Consider the following 20,809-nt stretch of genomic DNA (forward strand, 5'->3'; position numbering starts at 1 on the left):
GCTTTCATTGTGACACAATATCTTGAAAAGTTTTCAACATACAGCTGTTGTATTTTACAGAAAGGTAAATGTTTATTGATTGGTTAATTGTATATTGTTGAACGACCCTCTCAAGAATATTTCACTCATATGGAGACGTCACCATTGCCAGTGAAGGGCTGCAAAATTTAGGCCCCTATGCTCAGCGCTTATGGCCTTTGAGCAGGAGGGATCTTTATTGTGCCATATCTGCTATGACACGGGACCTCGGTTTTTGTGGTTTCATACGAAGGACCACCCCATTTAGTCACTTCTTACGACAAGCAAGGGGTACTGAGGACCTATTCTAACCCGGATCCCCACAGGGCTAAATGTTTATTGAAGGTTCTGACATGTGTGTGTGTCTGTCCATCTGTCTGTCTGTTTTTCAGTCATCACTTTTATAGTGACTCAATATCTCAAATAGTTTACTATAAAAAGCTTGTCATATTTTATACATATATATGTACAAAGATAGATAATCATTAAAGAAAGACACCTATAGATATTTTGGTCTTGAGGTCAAAAGTCAAGGTTACAGCAGACCCTCTCACTAAGTTTACTACACTTTTTAGAGCTTTCATGTTTTATACATGATCCTGTTGTTGAACATGGAAATGCCAATTTTTGGGAAAACAATCTAATCACTCCTCTTTGTCATTACAAATATTAATGAAGTCTGTGTTATTACACTGTATATGCTTGTAATATATGATAACATTCTCTGTGGGGCTGTTCCTGAGTCCGTTGTCAAAGTAATTTAAAAGTTGTCAAAGTAATTATGTGTGCATCTTTAACAGTTGTAGATTCAGTCTTTTTCACAAAATCTATTAGACGACAATCACTCAAGTTAATTTGCAGACATAGACTTGAATGATTTTTTTTATTCATAATAGGAAATATCTTTATCTAGAAATGTGTATGAGAGACATCGTAGATAACCTTCTCAACGTCAATATTGTTATAAATTGTCAAAATGAAGATTATTTATGTCTTGTAGGATTTAAACAGACAAATAGTGCAAACAAATTATGCAACGGTATCCATTCCAAAGCTGGAATTTGAGTCTCCACCCAACAAAGGAGGTAAGATACCCCACCCCGCCCCCTTAATTGGTTTACATTCATGAATTGCACATGCAACCCCTCTCGTGTTTATTACTGTTCATCATACATGACTCGGGGTAAATAGTTTCAAAATACAAATATCAATGAAATTAATGTCGTGCAATATATTTAACTAAAGTTGTCTTTTTGCAAAATGTTTTACATAGATATATTTCTCTTGACAATTTTAGTACTGACCACAGTAGAAGGCTTAATACAGCGAGCAGTAGAGGGCCTGTTGCAGGATCAACCAGTTCGTAAAGTCAGTATTGAGCAGAATATTATATCATACCCATTTAGTACATTTCAATGATTTGTTTTGTTTTCAAACTGTAAATCAAACATTTGTCAAAAAATATAAATTATACATTTATATTCTTTACAGATATTATATATGTATACTTAGCCTACTAATGTAATGACTAACTTGAAATGTATTTTTGAAAGAAAACATATGAGGCGAGATCAAAAGATCAATGTCGAATAAAAATCAAATTCAAATAGTTAGGGAGAGGGGGGTGGGGGATAAAATCTCCGGCAAGTTTCTGTCATCCGACATCGATTACACTTTAGTGGAAAAAGAAAAAAAGACAAGCAACATTTAAAATCCACATAATGATATTAATTTTAATGAACATTTAATAGTTTTAATGTACACTTTCACTTATGAATAAGTTTTAATGTACACTTTCACTTATGAATAAACAGTAGAAAAGGTATGCAGAATCTTATTTATAATTGTATATTTTTACTTGTTAATTGATTAGTTTCAACATTCATCATATTTAGTTTTAAAAGGGGGTTCGGGGGTCTTGGTGAAAACTATGTGAATTTAGTTTTTTGTCAGACATTGAACTTTGATATTGCCCCTACTTTAGATGACGCATGGTAAATGTATGTGATCAGCACAGTCAAGGGGCTATATTCTGAAAGGCTGTATTTTTTGTTTTTTCTAATGTATTATGTAAACAGTATATTATTGTGTTATAGCGTCTCCTGATTTTGCATATTTCCGACCATCAGTTGTGATGCTTGTTTTGTTTTTAGATTCAACATCCAGAAGTAGCAGCTCAGATTGATTCCTTCATAGACAAACTGAAGGACTTAAAAGCTGTGAAGGAACCATTCCAGATTGTAAGTTGTCGTCCTAGATGCATTAATTTTGCAAAGGGCAAATTAATTTGCTAATTTTGACCCCAGTGGACTTGCTGAAATATTCGGTGAGTTTGAATTTTAATCATGATGTTGCTTACACTGAAAAAGAAGTCTAAGTCATGCTATCGCTTAGTTGCTAGTCTTTGTATGTTGTGCTAAATTTCCAAACTTTACGGTACCATAGATTATATATAAAGTATGGTTTGGGTTGCCATGCCAGACCAGTTGTTATTTTATAACAACTGTTTAGAGCTGCCATCCAAGCCTTTCCTCAAAAGAAAATCAAATGGTGACACAAGAAAAAAAATTATGCAAAACCAACAAACATAAGAAATCTTGTGCCTTCTTGGAAGGATTTCATCTTCAGTGTATTGAATAAAGAATGAATTTTAAAAAATTCAGTTACATTGTCAGGGCTTGCAAATTTTTGTCAACTGCATGTCTAGCTGAATTTATGGTAAGTTTCTTAAACTGGGGAGAGGGCACTTTTTTCTTTTTTTTTGGTTTATGTCTCTTTGTCTGTCTGCAACTTTAACCTTGCTTATAACTTCATTAGATAGGGAATTTTAAACTAGGTAAAGATGAAAGCCAAGGTCAAAGTTATGTGACTGACAAATGTGAAGGTTAAATTGACTGTAATTATACCCCCCGCAACAAGTTGTGGGGGGGTATACTGGAATCGGGTTGTCCGTCCGTCTGTAGACGCAATGGTTTCCGGGCTCTAAAGCATTATTCTTTCCACCTACCATCACCATATCATACATATGGACTACCCATGGGATGAAGATGTTCCCTATAGATTTTGGGGTCAAAGGTCAAGCGCACTGGACATCGAAGTAGCAATATGGTTTCCGGGCTCTAAAGCGTTATCCTTTCCACCTACAGTCACCATATCATACATATGGACTACCCATGGGATGAAGATGTTCCCTATCGATTTTGGGGTCAAAAGGTCAAAGGTCACGTGCACTGGACATCGAAGTAGCAATATGGTTTCCATTTAAATTCTTTAACGGCTTTTTTCATCGCATGGGGATGCTGTGTTCCTAGATAATCCATTTCTCCCTACAAACGAGAATACCCAAGGTTTGTCATGCCATTTGTTTTTTACACTCAGAAAAGAGGTAGTTTATACCTATTACCAACACCCTTTGGGAGATTGGGGTAAGCGGGGGTATTCTTTGTGAGCATTGCTCACAGTACCTCTTGTTGAACACTGCCACAATCAGGGGTATGTTTTAAAGCCAAGGTCAGAGTTATGTGACTGACAAATGTGAAGGTTAAGTTGACTGTAATTGAACACTGCCACAATCAGGGTATGTTTTTTAACTTGTATGTGATGAAGCAGCTTTTCCCTTGCATGTTTATTGACATGTGTTTCTGTATTTTAGGTTTTAGATGATCCCAGCGGAAACAGTTTTATAGAGAATCCATATCCTTTATCTTAATGAGAAATATGTTAAAACAATGAAGTCTGAGATTGATTTAGGCTTATGTTATTTCTTGTAATTCATTGCATAGAGAAATCGGTTGAATTTTACACTGTACACTAGTCAGATAATTTTTATTACATATGTATGTCTTTTTTGTTTGTCGGTATGTTGTTGACCAGATAAAAGCAATACCTTCATCAACCAAAGAGTGATTTTTTGGATGTTAATCCTTTCTTTATTTACTACTGCATTAGTGAATATTTTGCAGCATGAACATTGTTCTTGTTCTTTTTTTTTCACACCATCACACATATGCAGTTTGTGTTTATGGTGAAATCACACAAGCTGAATATTGTGTCATTACTTGCTGCAATACTTGGCTGAATGGTAAGAACTAGGTCATATAGTATTTACCGTATATCAGGTTTTTACCGCGTCATGTTTTTTCCACGAATCAGAACCTAAAACAGTATATCAAATTTATGTGAATCAAATTTTCACCATTTCAAAGTCATAGCGAAAATATGATTCACGATTATCTAAACTTATATGGGGGGGGGGGGGGGGGCAGCATTTGTACGTATAACTCTTGATTTTTATGCAAAAAATCACAGTCGATGAAACGATTTACAAGATTTCTGAGTTACTGTCGCAATTATAATCAAACCTCAATATGGATGATATTCCTGCTTCTCTGAATCCATCTCTGACGATTTTATGTTTTGTGTGCATGTAATCATAGAGCTTTGTCAGCCATTTCACTCCAAGTGACTTCATCCAAGTGAGAGATAAATCAAACGTCATTATCGGAAGATGCGCTCAGCTGATCACACACCTGTGCTGCATACCAGTTTTCAAAAACCAATTTCGCACTTTTGTTTACACTCAAGTATGTTGCAAATATGTACAATTTGGTTGTATAGTAAGGTAAATCACTGTTCGTTAGCTATAATGGTACTAATACAAAATATTTATCGATAATTATTTTCAGTTTAAAACGGCCATCAACCCTGTACCGTTACATGTATGAGTAGCTCAGGTATAATTATGCGTTGATTGAAGCGAACAAAGTGGCCCATTTAATTAGCTTGTCCTTTATTAAATAAACACCAAGACCGTAAATTACATACCTGTTACCTGGCGCTTGTTGGATATAGGGGGAAACAAAACAAACTGAACACAGAATGTTCACCGTACTATTACCTGTATGCTATATAACTCTATTACAAAAACAAAACTTTGTATCAAATTTACGCGGATTTATTTTCCGCAATTCTGAAATCGTCGCGAACAAAGCGGAAATTAGATACACGCGGAAAAAACCTGATATACGGTAGTTTGATTTGATAATGTTATATCTGTACAAAGATTTATTTATGTAAATAGTTTTAGTTCTTTCTGAAAATTGATAAAGATAATGAGAAACTGATAAGTGATTATGATGTCATAAAGTTTTCACTGTGTTTGTGTGTGAAGTTTAGTCTGATCACGATGAGAATAGCTGGTAGTTGCCTTAATCAACTCCTCTGTATTACTTTTATAGAAATTGTTCATTGAATTGTTTTTTCTCCAACATACGGAGGAAGCATCCTTGACAGAGGAACAAAAGTGTACCCTGTTGTTCCATCTGTCAATGATCATCAGATTTATGTTATAGTTAAGGTACATTGTACTTCACTTTCTTCATGAATTCAAGAAATTAGGTATGTATCAATCAGTATTATTACTTTAAAAAAGGCAACGAGTCTGGTTTTCCTTAATATAGTTTACCTTTGCCCCTAATGTTGACAAAGACATGACAATTCATCACTACAAAAGGTCCAGAGCACAAGACGATCAGCTAGGGTTGCTAGAGGTAAGGTGTTGTTGTGGTAACCATTTATACGTAGTGATGCTTCAACTCAAAAAACATAGTGTAATGTCAGAATAGACATGTACGTCATAAAGAAAAATTCCTAGCCTACAAGTCTTACTATTATTAAGTGCAACTTCAGACTTTATTCTGAATATTCCTTCTCATATAAATATATGTAATTAATATTCACATTAATTAATGAGAAGTAGCTCTTGCCATCATTTATTTATCACAAATTTATGTCGATTAAAGTTAATGGGAGTATAGGATTTTACCTTCACACAAATTGAACCTATAAAATGGCAATTTTGCAAAATTAAGTATGCTTGTTATGTAAGGATCTACAGTACTGTATTGTTATAATACAAGTATATGTATGTCCATCAAACAGCAAGAAAAAGCTGAGCAAGAACCAGAAAAGGGAGAAAACCCAGAAATCTCTGATGAAGCTTTGTTTGATGCCAAAAGTGAGGTCAGTTCTGGTAATATTTTTGTTGTGTGTGATAAATTGATAGAAATATTTACAGATATTTTTTTTCTCAAGTATAGTCTATAACATTTCACTAGTAAAATTAAAATGAGACTGTCAAAGATGTTTGTAGAGTTAATATGTATCACAAACGAGCTAGTTTTCAAAATTCTTGGATGTAACTAATATGAGTACTATATCTTTCAGGTGGCAACTTTCAGGTCAAATTGTCCAAGCTGTAATGTGCCATGTGATACAAATATGAAAATGGTCGGTATCCTTAAGCTTGCAGATGCATTGCAACTTCTGGATTGCAGAGAGGTTTTTGGCAAATGGAATGATTGACCTTTGAGCTTTTTAATTAGGACAGGAGCCATATTCTTTCACATCAATTTCTGATCAAAAACTGCTGTTGAGAAAGGGGATGTTTGTTCAAATTAAGGGCTATGATCTTTTAAAAAGGGAGATAATGGGATACAAAAACCACTGGACAAGAAAAGACAAAACTTATGTGAAAGCTTCCATAATGAGTATAAATTAAAAGTTGTTCAACTCATGGCCACCGAGGATAGGGTGGAGCCATAACAAAGGATAAAGTTTTACTTGGCAATTTGAAGGAAAAATTGGAAATTCTTCTTCTTAAGAAGAACAGGGCCATAAAAAGTCATATTAAATAGCAAGTAGTGTTGATTGAAGTTTGTTCAATTTATGGTCCCAGGGGTAGGGTGGGGCCACAGTAGGGGAACAAAGTTTTATATGGCAATATAAAGCGAAAAACTTTTAAAATCTTTTTCTCGAGAGCAGCAGTGCCATAATTAGTCATCTTTTAAAAGCAATAACAAGTACTACATATTTAAATTTGTTCAAATCATGGCCCCAGGGGTAGGATGGGTGTGCCAGGTCAGAATTTTACGTAGTAATATATGGGAATAAATCATTGAAACTCTTCTACAGACCAGCAGGACCATTAGTCATATTGATAGGCAAACATTCTCAGGCAGATGGGGCCTCAATAAGGGAGCAAAGTTTTACATGGGAATATAATCTTTGAAAATTTTGTAATAAAGAACCACTGGTCATATTAATATGCAAAGCTTTCCATTGTAGTGCATATTCATAATTTATATTTAACTAGGGTTTGGGCTTAAATGATTCAGAGTTTTACATAAGAATATATAGGATAGTAAAAAGATCTTTTCAAAAATAGGAGAGAACTACATTGTACCAATGTAATATATGGAAACATTCCCTTTATTCATGGACACTGGGTTAGGGTGGGGCTAAAATTGGGGATCAAATTTTACATAACACATGAATATAGTGAAAAAATCTTTAAAGACTCTTCAAGTTTGGTTATGTCATAACCCCATGGGGTAGATTGGGGTCAAGATCTGGGATTAAAGAAGGCAAAAATCTTTTTATGGAGAACAGGAGAGTAAGGGTGACATAGGTGAGCATTGTGGCCCATGGACCTCTTGTTAGTGCTCCCATTTTCTTTAAATGGAAATATCAATTCATTCAGAACATTAAACTCTAATATTTGAAGACTAGTTCATGGGACATTGCATGATATCCATCCAAATGATTTCGCTATATTCAGAATTGACTTAACAATTCAAGATATTCCACATTTCAAAGAAGTCGTCATTATGGCCACAATTTGCAATGCCTGTGGTTACAAAGACAATGAAGTGAAAGGAGGGTCAGGAATTGAGCCCAAAGGGACAAAGATCACCCTGAAAATAACTGACCCCTCTGACATGTCCAGAGATGTCCTGAAGGTAGTTATTTGATATTTTGCATAATTTGACCATTGTTTTGTCTGCAAGACTAATACATTTACATTTAAACATAAAACAAAAATCGTTATGCAATCCTTTCACATTCGTTAAATTCATTACTGTTAGAATGAGGTTTTGTAGTTACATGGATGCTTTTCAGGTGGTTATTGCTTATTCTTATGGTAGTTTCCAGTAAAATATTTTTACAGTAGGTTTATTCCTGCATCACTGAAAGTACTAACTGAATTCCTGGCTGATTTTTCTTCCATTTAAAAAAGGGGGCATAGTGACCTGTTGGTTAGTGTTATTTGTTCAATATCCAAGAACCCTTTGCTTGACAAACAATATTCCCTAAAAAATAGATGACCGAAATTTGATTTTGAGGTCACAAGGTCAAGGGTCAATATACATAGGAAGATATTATCTGCTTAATACCTTTTGCTTAACAGACATCAAACTTGGTACATCTGATCTCCCTCAGAAGCAAATATTCCCTTTTGATTTTGGGGTCAAAAGGTCAAGGGTTAAACTTGTCATAGAAATATTTTGTCTGCTCGGTATCTTAAGAACATTTTGCCTGAAAGACATCAAACTTAAAACATGGGTTCTACCTATGAAGTAGATGATTTTAAGATGAAGGGTCAAACTACTCTGGACATGGGAAGATGTTGTCTGTATCTTGAGAACTCTTTGCTTGACAGACATCAGACTTGATACACTGGTACCCCTAAAGAGTAGATGACCCCATTTGGTCTTGTTCCAAAGATGTACACGCCATTCTGGTTTCAAATGTTACATTTGTTAGGGCTTTGCCTATAGGAATAAGCCCTATAGTGATCAGCCTCGTAGTGCATCCGTGCATTGACAGTTTTCCAGACTTTTTTGGCAATCTCTGCAGCTATAGATTTGAAAATATATACTTGAACCTATATCATTGGGTTACAGATTAAGTTTGAGTTTGGGCTTTGATGACTTTTCATGCCCCCGAGATCGAAGATCGGGGCATATTGTTTTTTTCCTGTCTGTCATTCTGTAATTCTGTCTGAAACTTTAACCTTGCTAATAACTTACTTTTGAACAGCAAGTGCTAGAGCTTTGATATTTCACATGAGTATTCCTTGTGACAAGACCTTTACGTGGGTACCAACATTTTTGACCCTGTGACCTTGGAGTTTGACCTACTCTTTGAAAATTTTAACCTTGCTAATAACTTTTGAACAGTAAGTGATAGAGCTTTGATATTTCACATGAGTATTCCTTGTTACTAAACCTTTTGACATTGACATTTGACCTACTTTTAAAATAATTGACATTGGTCATAACTTCTAAATAGTAGATATTAGATCTTTCATATTGTACATGAGCATTTCTTGTGACAAGATCTTTCTACTTACTTACTTACTTAATCCACTTCGTCCCATGGGGGACATAGGGCAACCACAGTAGCTTTCCACTTTTTTCTGTCTTGGGCTATTCTTTTGGTTTCTCCCCATGTTTTATTGATGGCCTGTAGCTCTGCATTGATCCCTCTACGCCATGTGTTTTTCGGTCTGCCTCTCATACGTTTGCCTTGTGGATCTTTCTACTGGTACCAAGATATTTGTCCTTGTGACCTTGGCCATCTTCAGAATTGGCCATTATCGGGGACATTTGTGTTTCACAAACACATCTTGTTTGAAAGAGTTATGGACCTTGAATTTATTAAACAATGCCACAATGCAGAGCTCTTGTGATGCTAGCCATCACAATGATATCTAATTCACTTCTGTCAGAAGACCTTTAAATTTTCATATACAAAAAATTATGCTTTACCTGTATGTTCAAAATGAATGACAGGCTAAGTTTTTTTAAGAAAACCATTTCCAAGCAACTCTTCTTTAGGAATGCATATTACCCATCATATCATGCCTTAGGTTTTCCAATGTATACACTATTTCCCAGATGAGTGGCCAGTTTAGAGTTATTAAGAGTTACAACAGTAGGCATTATGGACCATTTTATGTAGGAAAGAATATCAACAGTCATGCTTTAAATGCTGCAAATAATCTGTATTTTCTTGATGAAAATAACATCCACCAAATTTTAGTACATTTGTTTGTTTCACATACAGAAATAGCACCTTCAAGGTGAGCCATGTAATTTAGACAACACTGTGTTTTATGATGAGATCTTCAAACAAAAATACATCTTTATATGTACTACACGTGTAGAAACTCCTCTGTTTAGAAGTCCGAGTGGTCTCATATTAAAGCACATCTTAATTTAAGGGCATTTGATACCCCCCCCCCCAAATGGATACGTTGATTGATATATATTTTTTGGCTTAGTTTGATTGTAATAAGTCCAAATATAAAATTTGTTTTAAAAGATAAGAGACCTGTAAATTTTTTATGATGTTAAAAAATTGAAATATGTATATATAACTTGATACAAATTTTCCCCACTGGTTTAGACTTAATTGAGAAATCATGGGAATAAATTACATTCCATACAGTAAATTGAATTCATTATACTCTTAAAAACATAGATTTAGTTTTCAGTTTCATTATTATTTTTTTAAAGTAATTTTTGTGGCAAGTGTTGTTAGATTGATGACCTTTCTCCACAGAGTGACACTGCCTCCATGAGAATCCCAGAACTAGACTTTGACGCTGAGATGGGGACCCTAGGAGGGAAGTTCACGACCCTGGAGGGACTGCTGGAGAACATTAAGGACCAGCTCAGTGATTCCAATCCATTCTTTGGAGGGGACACCTCAGACAAAAAAACAGCTGATAAAATCGAGTTATTTTGCAAGGAAATACAAAAGGCAGGAATTACCTTTCTTTAAACATGTATTGTGGTGTTGGTGCCAGTATGTTTAACATGTGGAGAGGGTTCAGGGGCTGCAGTCTACATGTTTATGAATGCCCTGTGACTGCAAACTCATTTTGGGGATGATATTTTCTCTGTAATTATGATTTTAAAACCTTACTAAGTCATAATTTTATTACATGCATGCATCCATTAAAAATCCTGATTTAGTGTATTTATGCTCCTTTAGGTGGAAGGATTTATGTAATCCATTGAAGTTCAATTTATTTAACTTTATCACGAAAACTATTTTGGAGTACTAGCTATTTAGTCCTGTGTAACTAGATTGTGTTCTAGACCAAAGAGAAATTCACCTGCCTAAATCAAAGACGAAGTATTATGTTTTTGTTTTCAATTTTGATTGAAAAGAACTTTGATGAGAAAGTTCAAAATGATATGAGGCACTTCCAGAAAATGTTTTTTTTTATTTTGAATTTCTTTCAAGTATGATATAAGATTGCTCTCAATCATTGATGAATTCCTAATATGATCATTACTCTCTTTCAACCCTGGAATCATTTCAACTTGAAGTTTTGATATTGAAAAGTACACGCCCAACAGATTTATGTAATATTTTTAGATTGCCAAGTGCAATTTTACTGGCCTTTCTTTCCGACCAGTGGCTAATTTCGTAAGACTTGCACAAACTTGTTACTCAAAGCAGAAATTACATTTCTGAATATTCTAATCTTGCATTGCTTCTAAATATAGCAGTAATGTAATCAACAGTGTTCAAAGCGTCCATGAATGTCCACCTAATATTCAGATCTGTATACCTAGTGCATACTGAAAATGTGGAGAGATGAACAGGTAAAAAGTTCAACAATTTCTCAGGTGACTTATTGTGATGAGTAGCCGCTGTGCATTAAAAATTTGAACATAATCAACATCATCAAACTTTAAATGTTTGAACGTAATCAACTTCTTCTCTGTAACTAAATGACCATTTCTCATCAAATTTGGTATGGAGCATGGACTTTAAGGTTCATGTAGTGAAAATGTGTTCATGGTAATAATAAGAGAAGGTCTTTCCAAAATTGTGAAAATGGCCCCTGAGTCCGTGACCTCTGGTGCTAGGGGTGGGACTCATGTAGTGAAACATGCTATTTCTTTAAAAATTGTCCTCTTGACTCCTGCACATCAAATTAATAAACTGAGTACTTAATGATAATGAAGTAAAAATCTTCTTCGGAAACTGAAATTCATGACCCCAAGGTCAGGGGTTTGGTGCTAGGGTGGGGGTCAAAACCTTAAATATTATGCAATCTAATGCTTTGTTCACACAGATGTGCATTAAAGTTTACTTTGCATTAAAAATGTAAAGTAAAATAATGTGCACTAAATTAATTAAAATTAAAGAGCACAGATCCCTCTGCCAAAATTGTTAAATTCATGACTCTGAGGCAGGCCCTGGGTTGGGCCCAAATAGGTAAATAATAAAAATGTATTCAATATTCAAAATTAATATCTTCAGCATCACTTCTTTGTAGTGTTAAGAAGTACAGTTCACATGGTTACAAAAGCATGAAAAGCATATAGCTACATGTATATACCAAAATTGTGACATTCCCTACCACTGGGCCAGGGATTCAAGGCTTTAGGGTGAGGCCCAAATGGGTATACATTGAAAATACATTTAACCTTTTGAAATTGAATTTTCACTGCTCTGTGCATTGTGAAGAAATATCATGTGCTTGGCTATAAAAAGCATGTAGTTGTTTACCAAAATTGTGACATTCCCTACCCCTGAGCCAGGGGTTCAGACCTTAGGGTAGGTGGAATCCAAATGGATAAATATAGTGAAAATGCATTTAATCTTTCAAAATTGCTTTCTTTACTTCTACTTCTGTGAACTGTGAATACTTTATGCATGCATTGTTATGAAAAGCATGTAGTCCTCTACCTAACTTGTAAAATTCCCTACCCCTTGTATTGTCAGGGATTCCGGTTTTAGGACAGAGCTAAATGGGTAAAAGAAGGTTGATGCATTTTATATAGTAAAATCTTTATTCTTTACTTCTTCAGTGCATTGTGACAAAATACTAAATGCATGGATATGAAGATGGTGGATTTCATGACCCTACGATTTAAAATTACTGAGGCTTCAGGGAGTAGCTATCATAGTAAAAATACAGTACATGAATTTTACTGTAGGACATTGAAAAAACTTAATCTGAAAAACTAAGGACAATTTACTTTCATTTTCTAAAATAATTTGAACCTTGTTTGGTTGAGCAGTCCGCTAAGGAGTTGTTACAAGTTACCTGGGTGACCATTAAGGCCTATGTTACTCAGCTGACCATTAAGGCCTATGTTACTGGGTGACCATTAAGGCCTATATATGTTACTCAGGTGACCATTAAGGCCTATGGGTCTCCTCTTTCTTGTGTGTTTTTACAGTACTCAGATTGTAATGTATGGTGTATTTATTGTACAAGCTCTCCAAATGTTCTTCAAAAATCACTGTTTTACATTTTTTTAAATTCTGCCTTAGAAATGAATTATTTTTGCTTTTTACATATCTGAGTAGGTTGATATGATGAATTGAACAAAGGACACAAATTAATTTCTTACTGGGGGTAAAAAGAAAACATGATGGTATTGAATTCATCATGATGGATGAACAACAACTTAACTTATCCAAATCCTCAGGAAGACATATTATCAGTTTTTGCCTTTACATTAAGACATTGATGGTGTCTTTAAAATTATTCAAGTTTTTGTACATAAAGTTTTGCATGCCGAAGTTTTTCCTGACTATATCTTAGTCTGAGTAGGCAATGGTACAATTTGTGGTCAATATCACAGACATGGATTTAAAAAAAAAGCACATTAACTTCTGTTTAATATCTTTCGATAGGACAGATTTATATAAAACTGACGCATTACAGCAAATTACAGTCCTCGTGCATTTCAGATAAAAATATTGATTTTTTTTGGAAGAAGAATTTGATGTTCTATCAGTATTTAACTGAAATAACATGTATTTATGACATAGTATTTTATCCTAATTACGTCGAGGTTATCCTTTATTGGAGGATCAGGTTTGCCAAATGCTGCTATGATTGTAAAGGTTTTAGCCTGGGGCATTCCAGTTAAACTGGTTTCATTAGTAGCTCTGTTTGATTTTTCTGTTTCAATCAGTGCCTTTTGTTATGGAATTGTCAGATATAGCTGTATATGCAGGGATTCAGCAGTGACAATTTTACTACACACCAACAAGAAAGAATGCAAAGATGTTTTGATCTTGTCAGTCTCCACATGGATGGCTTTGCAGTAGTTCAGGTTATGAGTTTTCAAGCAAGCCATCTGCCAAAATAATCTTATGTATCCCAGAGTCTTCAAATATTTTTCACATACAGACCCATCATGGTTGAATAGAAGTTTTATTTTTGTGACCCATTTAGCATAATTACAGTACATATTCTATACAACTATTTAGTGTTACAGTATAGCCAAAGGAACCTGTCAGGAAATGTAAGTGATTTGATAAACCAGGAAAGTAGTGGGTGTATATAAATGTCAGTCTGGCTATTAAAACTACGTCTAAGCAATGCGTTGTAACTTAAAACATGATATACATGTAGTTCTAGAATTCATACGAGGACAGGAGTCATTTTATCAGCCCTAAGACAAGATCTGATTTTGGTCCCTCAAGTCTACAGTCCATGCAGAGAAGTAGTGTTACAAAGAACTACTACCTGCTTCTAAACATTCAATGATTGTTTCATGATACTCAAAAGCTATTGATTGAATTCATATCAAAATAAAAGAATTATGTCAAGTTGTATTATTCAACTCTTGAAATCGATGGTGAATCGAGGAGAAATTATCTATGCATTGTTTCATTTAAAAATTTTGTTGATAAAGTGGGAGTGAGACAGATAATCAATCAGCGTAGCATTTTTTCGCATTGGTTCGAATGGTTACATTACTGTGTCATAGCTGACTTTCTGATATTTCAAATTTCTCATAGGTATCAGAAATTACATTTATGTATCATATATAGTACAAGTATAACTCAAACTCTAAATGATTTCCATTGGTTACTTGCAGATTATTTCTGGAGAGAGACTCGGAGATCATTTTATCTTGGATGACCCTGCAGGAAACAGCTATTTGCAGGTTAGTTATTGAAGACACATTTAATTCATACAGATTCCTAACCAGTTCATATATTTAGGTCACCTGAGAAAACTCAGGTAACCTATTGCAATTGGTTGTCGTCGGTCCATCGTGTGTTAACAATTGAACATTTTTTACTTCTTCTTAATAATTACCATTCCAATTCTTTTCAAATTTGGTATGGAGCATCATTGGGATAAGGGGGACATAAATTGCAACTTTCAGGACTCCAGCACCCCTGGGGCTCAAGGGACGGGGCAAAACCTGCCCAAAATTGACCAATTTTCAAAAATCTTCTTCTCTAGAACTGCACACGTGTAAGAAAAACAAAACTGTAAATTTCATGATCTCCAGGGTAGGGGTTCAGACCTCAGGGCGGGGCCAAACTTGGTATTAATATAGTGTTTATGTGTAAAACACTTAAATAGCATCTTCTCTAGTGCTATTGATACTAAATTGAAACTAAATGGATAGAGCAGGTAGTCTTTTACCAAAGATCCCCAGAGTAGGGGTTCTGACCCCAGGGTGGGGCCAAACTTAGTATAAAGTGTTTATGTGTAAGTTTGCTGATACTGTATAAAATCTAAATGCATACTTAAGGATGTAGAAAAAATAGTGAATTTCACAACCCAGGGTTATGACTTTAGGATGGGTCCAAATCAGTCATCTCTTTTGATGTTTTAATGTTAATACACCTATTATTTAAAGCCTTTCATCAGTGTATGCACTTTTAAGGACAGTGAAGTTTTAAGAACACATCTTGTTTTATACTGTTGCTGAACATTAGAATTTAGCTTAGATATTCAGAACAGGAAATTTTTTCTAGATTTCATAGCCCGTGGGAGTAGTGATATTTTTTCACAAGATTTCAGGTGACCGATAAGGCCTGTGGGAATAGTGATACTTTTTCACTAGTATTCAGGTGGCCGATAAGGCCTGTGGGCCTTTTGTCTACCCATCCACCAACTCAAACAAATTTAATTATAATGTATCACAATCTATCCTTCTTGAAATGTTACCAATACTGTTTTTACTACAATCAAGTATGTTAGTTTGGAAGTACAAAAATACTTATTTAAGAAAATATTTGATGAAGCACAATTAAGTAGTTGCATGTGCAGTAATTGAAAGCTTTTAGAAACACCAATGGCAGTACTTACACAACAAAGTCTGACAATTTGGCTGCGTGCCTTTGAAACCGAGTAAATACATAGGAACAACTTTCATCTGAATGCCAATCTGGCTATTCATCGGTTCCTAGTCACACATACATAGGACACAAAGTTTTTGTTAATGTAGGCATATGATGTCACATGAAGTGCATTGTCTTCTGAGGTTGACAGATATCTGACACATAAAATCAATTATCCTAGGTACAAAGCGTATCATTTACTCTAACCTAAATATTTAAAACAGTTGTTTGAATGCGGCTGATCAAATAACTGTTATTAATTGAATTTTATGTTCTTGATTAACTGCAGACTGTAATTATGAATAACATCTCAAATTTAGATTTATCAATAGCTGCTATAAATGACTAATCCCGAAGGCCAAGTTATGATGTTGACTGACTGAAATTGTTGAATTTTTAATGTAATTGTTTTTTCGTAATTTGAATACATTGTTTTCATTGACAGAATGTCTATGCACCAGACCCTGATCCCGAAATGACTGTGGAGCAGTATGAGAGAAATTATGAACAGAATGAGGATCTGGGACTAAACGACATGAAAACCGAAAACTACGAAACATCATGACCTTTCACACTTGGATTCGGTGACAAAACATTAAACCTTAGTTCTTTGAATCATAAAAGTATCTTGTTTGACTTTTGACGATGCTGCCAAATGATGACGAGAGGAATAATTGTAGTGAACTCTAATATTTAAAGAAACAGAGGAATGTTAAATTTCTATGTGCGGGGCTGCTTTCAAGATCTTAGACTAGCTACTAGATCCTAGATGTACAGTTCTATTGATCTGAAATGCCAATTTACCTACTAGGTATCAGGTTATAAGATTTTAGGACACAGTTATTTGAATTTAAGTGGTAATATACTGTGTATGAAAGTATTCAATAAATTGTAAGAGAGGATGGAGACAATATGGAAATCTGTATACACCTAAAATGACACCATGTGGTAACTAAGGTTACCGTCTTAGATTTGGTACTTAGTATAAAAAGACCCCATCCTCACAAGTCAAGGTTTTGTGATTGGAGAGTACATAATCACAAAACCTTGACTTGTGAGGATGAAAAAAGACCCCAACAAGCTTCTTTTCCCTATATAGCCAGAGCTAAAAATAAAACTGAAAGACTAGCTTGAGAGACTGGGAGATCACGTGGTCTTGAATGACTTAGCTGGAAACAGCTGTGTGGATCTTGAGAGCAGTCCTGATTCTGTATCAACGGTAACCAGATTTACAATTGTGACATTTCTCAATGACATTGTAAATGTGTACATATTTTGGTATTTAAACAGTACTGTTATTTAGAGAAAAATCAAGTCATACATGCACAATGTATTATCATATTTGTTTTCAAGGTCACTTCAGTATCTTTGGTGACCTTTTGAAGTATATTGGAGGAGGGGTGTCACACATTTTAAAACATTTTGAACATGTTTTGCAAAGTCTCTAAATGCAATGTAATGTACCGGTATATTGGAGAAAAGGAACAGAAATTGTAATTGTTCTTCAAATGTCAGAAACATCAAGTATGACCTTACTCAAAACATTTTCAATAATTAATATATCCTGAAGTTGTACTGTACTGTTTCAGCAAAATTAAACAGGACAGATAGAAAAATCGCACAAAGTGAATGGACGTTAAATTTTTTTTTTTTTTTTTTTTTTGCATTCTGTCTCTTTGTCTAACATTTTTTTGTGTCCATGTAGGTAACTAGCTGCAGATCTGCAGCTCTCTGGGAAATTATCGGGTTCTGTCCCAATTTCCCAGAGAGCTACAGATTTGCAGCTATTGGTGAACTTGAATGTTTTAAACTGTGTAAAACATTCAGTATACATGTATATATCAATACCTCCATTGAGAAAATTGTTTCCTACAGGTGCTTGTCTGTGCTGTGAGAATCGCTAATTGGATTTCATTAAAATTTTCACAAAAGATTTGGTTGATATGGTGATGTCTTTTCATATCAAGAAGACAAAATTCAATGTAAAAACAACAAGTACACATCACGAATTAATGAGATATTCTTTCTTGTCTTAGTGCTTTGCATTCTCAATCTAATTAAAACTAGTTCTAATTGTAACGGGGACCGTTACAGATGTTCCCCAAACCTCCCCCAATTAAAAAGTGATGTCCTTGTGAATCTATAGGAAAAAATCATTTTATTTTAGCCTTTAATTACATGTAGTACGTTCAATATGGTCATTTCAGTACCAAGAAATGAAAGAAAGCGTTGCACGTGCATACACGCGCACGCGTGTATGATTCCGAATTTTTGTTGATGTCGTTCAACAGGCATTTGTATCATATACCCACAGTATGAATTTCATAACGTTTCCACCAAATATAAGGAAGTTATAGCAATTTTAAAATCGTCCAATCAGAAATCAGCACATGTGCATGCACGTGCTGAGCAGTAATTCTAACCACAGCAATTTGTAAGGAGTACCAAGATACATCTAAACCCCTAATATGAATAGAATTTGATGAAAAACAAAAACGTTATCGTCCTTTAAAAATTGAACATTTAAAAAACGTTGCACGCGCATGCGCGTGTGCGTTGGCATTTTTTGTTACACCAACATATAGATACACATATTGTCTACATATGCTGTGAATATCATCTCATTCGCTTCATAAATAAGATAGTTACAAACGTTTTAGCATTATCCAATCAAAGTGAAGCGCACGTGCATGCGCGTGCAAATTGGTAATTTTGACCATGTAAATCAGTTAAGGGTCTCAATATCTACCTATGATATGAATTTCAAGCCATTTCAATGAACAACAAAAAAGTTAGACTGATTCCAAAGTTAGCGTACAAATTTTGTAATGCGCGTGCACGCGGATGCGTGCGCGTGCTGGCAAAATAACTATTATTTTTCATATGTACAAATGATATACTATCATCCTATTTAGGTTTTATATCGCTTCCTTCAATATTCTGATTTTCCATTTTTTGTACCAAAATTGCAATGCACGTGCGCGCGCGTGCATGCACGTGCAAACAAAATGACTATCACTATGCACATCTACAAACGCTATACTATCATCCTGGAAAGTTTCATACCGATCCCTTTTGTAGTTTCTGAGAACACTACCGGACAAAAAAGTACCGGAGAAAAAGAATAATAATAATAAGAAGAAACAGAGTAAAAACAATATGTTCCCAAACTTTGTTTGGGGAACATAATTAGATCCCATGATCTGCTCACCTATTGCTACACATAGCTTATGTGTAGCGATAGGTGAGCGGATCATAGGATCCAATTTTGATTAGAGTGTTTGCATTCTATACCTTTTTTTCCCCACCAATTTGAGATTCCTTTTCAGATGTGTTTTTTATCTTTTCTCCTTGCAAATTCAGCTACATGACATATTTGGGGTCTATTCAGTGCCAAGGAAACAATCAGGAGGAGCCTATTGTTAAAGTGGTGTCATTTATGGTGTCTAGTGTAGGTGTCAAGCATGCTACTAAGATCCTTACCATATTGTCTGGTACAGCAGCACTAGGTCTATTCCCAGGAAACGGCACCTTGATTATACTCCACGCAACGAAGATGCGAAGGGTTTTTGACCTGTCCGTCAGTCCCTTTTTTTTGTCAGTGCAACTCCTCTGAAACCGCTTAACAGAATTTCATGAAACTTTGTAGTTAATAAGGACACACTGTGTAGATGTGCATATTCCCAGGAAATTCTGATTCAATAATTTTTCTGGGAGTTATGCCCCTATTGAACTTAGAATTTTGAGTATGTCTGTCCTGTTCTTGCAGTAATGCATAACATTACCATTCATTATGTGGGCATTGTCAAGCAATGTTGGAGCATGGGGTATGTGAGCTTACTCACCTCTGCTTTCTTTAAATAACTCTTGGCGCTGATTCACTTTGGAGAATCCTAGATTACTAAAGCATCCTCCACTTATGCAGGATGAATCTTGGTTTGAACTCCAGCCCCCCCCCCCCCCCCCCCCCCCCCCCCCCCCCCCCCACTTTGATGACACTGCTTTAGACTCATAAAGTTCAATAATGATCTATTCAGCGACGTGATGCCTATGCACCAGAATAGTCAAATGGCACCAAGTGCTAACGTGGTCTAGGCTATCCATAATGGAACAAGTTCTGTTTATTGCAAAACCCCCTAATCAGATCCCAACTATTTAGTCTCTCTAGACTATCCATAATGGAGCAAGTTCTGTTTATTGCAAAACCCCCTTTTCAGATCCCAACTATTTAGTCTCTAGGCTATCCATAATGGAATATGTTCTGTTTAGTGCAAAAAACCCTAATCAGATCCCAACTATTTAGTCTCTCTAGACTATCCATAATGGAACATGTTCTGTTTAGTGCAAAAACCCCTACTCAGATCCCAACTATTTAGTCTCTAGGCTATCCATAATGGAACATGTTCTGTTTATTGCAAAACTCCCACTCAGATCCCAACTAGTTAGTCTCTCTAGACTATCCATAATGGAACATGTTCTGTTTATTGCAAAACTCCCTACTCAGATCCCAACTATTTAGTCTCTCTAGACTATCCATAATGGAACATGTTCTGTTTAGTGCAAAACTCCCTACTCAGATCCCAACTAGTTAGTCTCTCTAGACTATCCATAATGGAACATGTTCTATCTATTGCAAAACTCCCTACTCAGATCCCAACTATTTAGTCTCTCTAGGTTATTCGTAATGGAACATGTTCTCTCTAGGCTATCCACAATGGAACAAGTTCTGTTTAGTGCAAAACCCCTACTCAGATCCCACCTATTTAGTCTCTAGGCTATCCATAATGGAACATGTTCTCTCTAGGCTATCCATAATGGCACA

At 35.2% G+C, this 20,809-nt stretch overlaps 1 protein-coding gene across 2 annotated transcripts in view; it reads left to right on the top strand.

Moving 5' to 3' along the window:
* Positions 1-17,920, top strand: part of LOC125678684 (zinc finger protein ZPR1-like) — a 27,234-nt gene extending 9,314 nt beyond the window's left edge. For both annotated transcript variants that reach the window (XM_048917317.2, XM_048917318.2), the window contains exons 4-14: positions 1,019-1,103; positions 1,316-1,386; positions 2,172-2,258; positions 3,671-3,710; positions 5,482-5,567; positions 5,959-6,039; positions 6,244-6,310; positions 7,657-7,817; positions 10,426-10,626; positions 14,727-14,795; positions 16,433-17,920. In XM_048917317.2, coding sequence (XP_048773274.1) covers positions 1,019-1,103; positions 1,316-1,386; positions 2,172-2,258; positions 3,671-3,710; positions 5,482-5,567; positions 5,959-6,039; positions 6,244-6,310; positions 7,657-7,817; positions 10,426-10,626; positions 14,727-14,795; positions 16,433-16,552 — 1,068 coding nt within the window. In that variant the 3' untranslated portion in view covers positions 16,553-17,920. The remainder of the gene's footprint in view (positions 1-1,018; positions 1,104-1,315; positions 1,387-2,171; positions 2,259-3,670; positions 3,711-5,481; positions 5,568-5,958; positions 6,040-6,243; positions 6,311-7,656; positions 7,818-10,425; positions 10,627-14,726; positions 14,796-16,432) is intronic.
* The last annotated feature ends 2,889 nt before the right edge of the window (positions 17,921-20,809 follow it).

The sequence above is a fragment of the Ostrea edulis genome, chromosome 2 (assembly GCF_947568905.1).
Source record: "Ostrea edulis chromosome 2, xbOstEdul1.1, whole genome shotgun sequence".
Classification (NCBI taxonomy): Eukaryota; Metazoa; Mollusca; class Bivalvia; order Ostreida; family Ostreidae; genus Ostrea; species Ostrea edulis.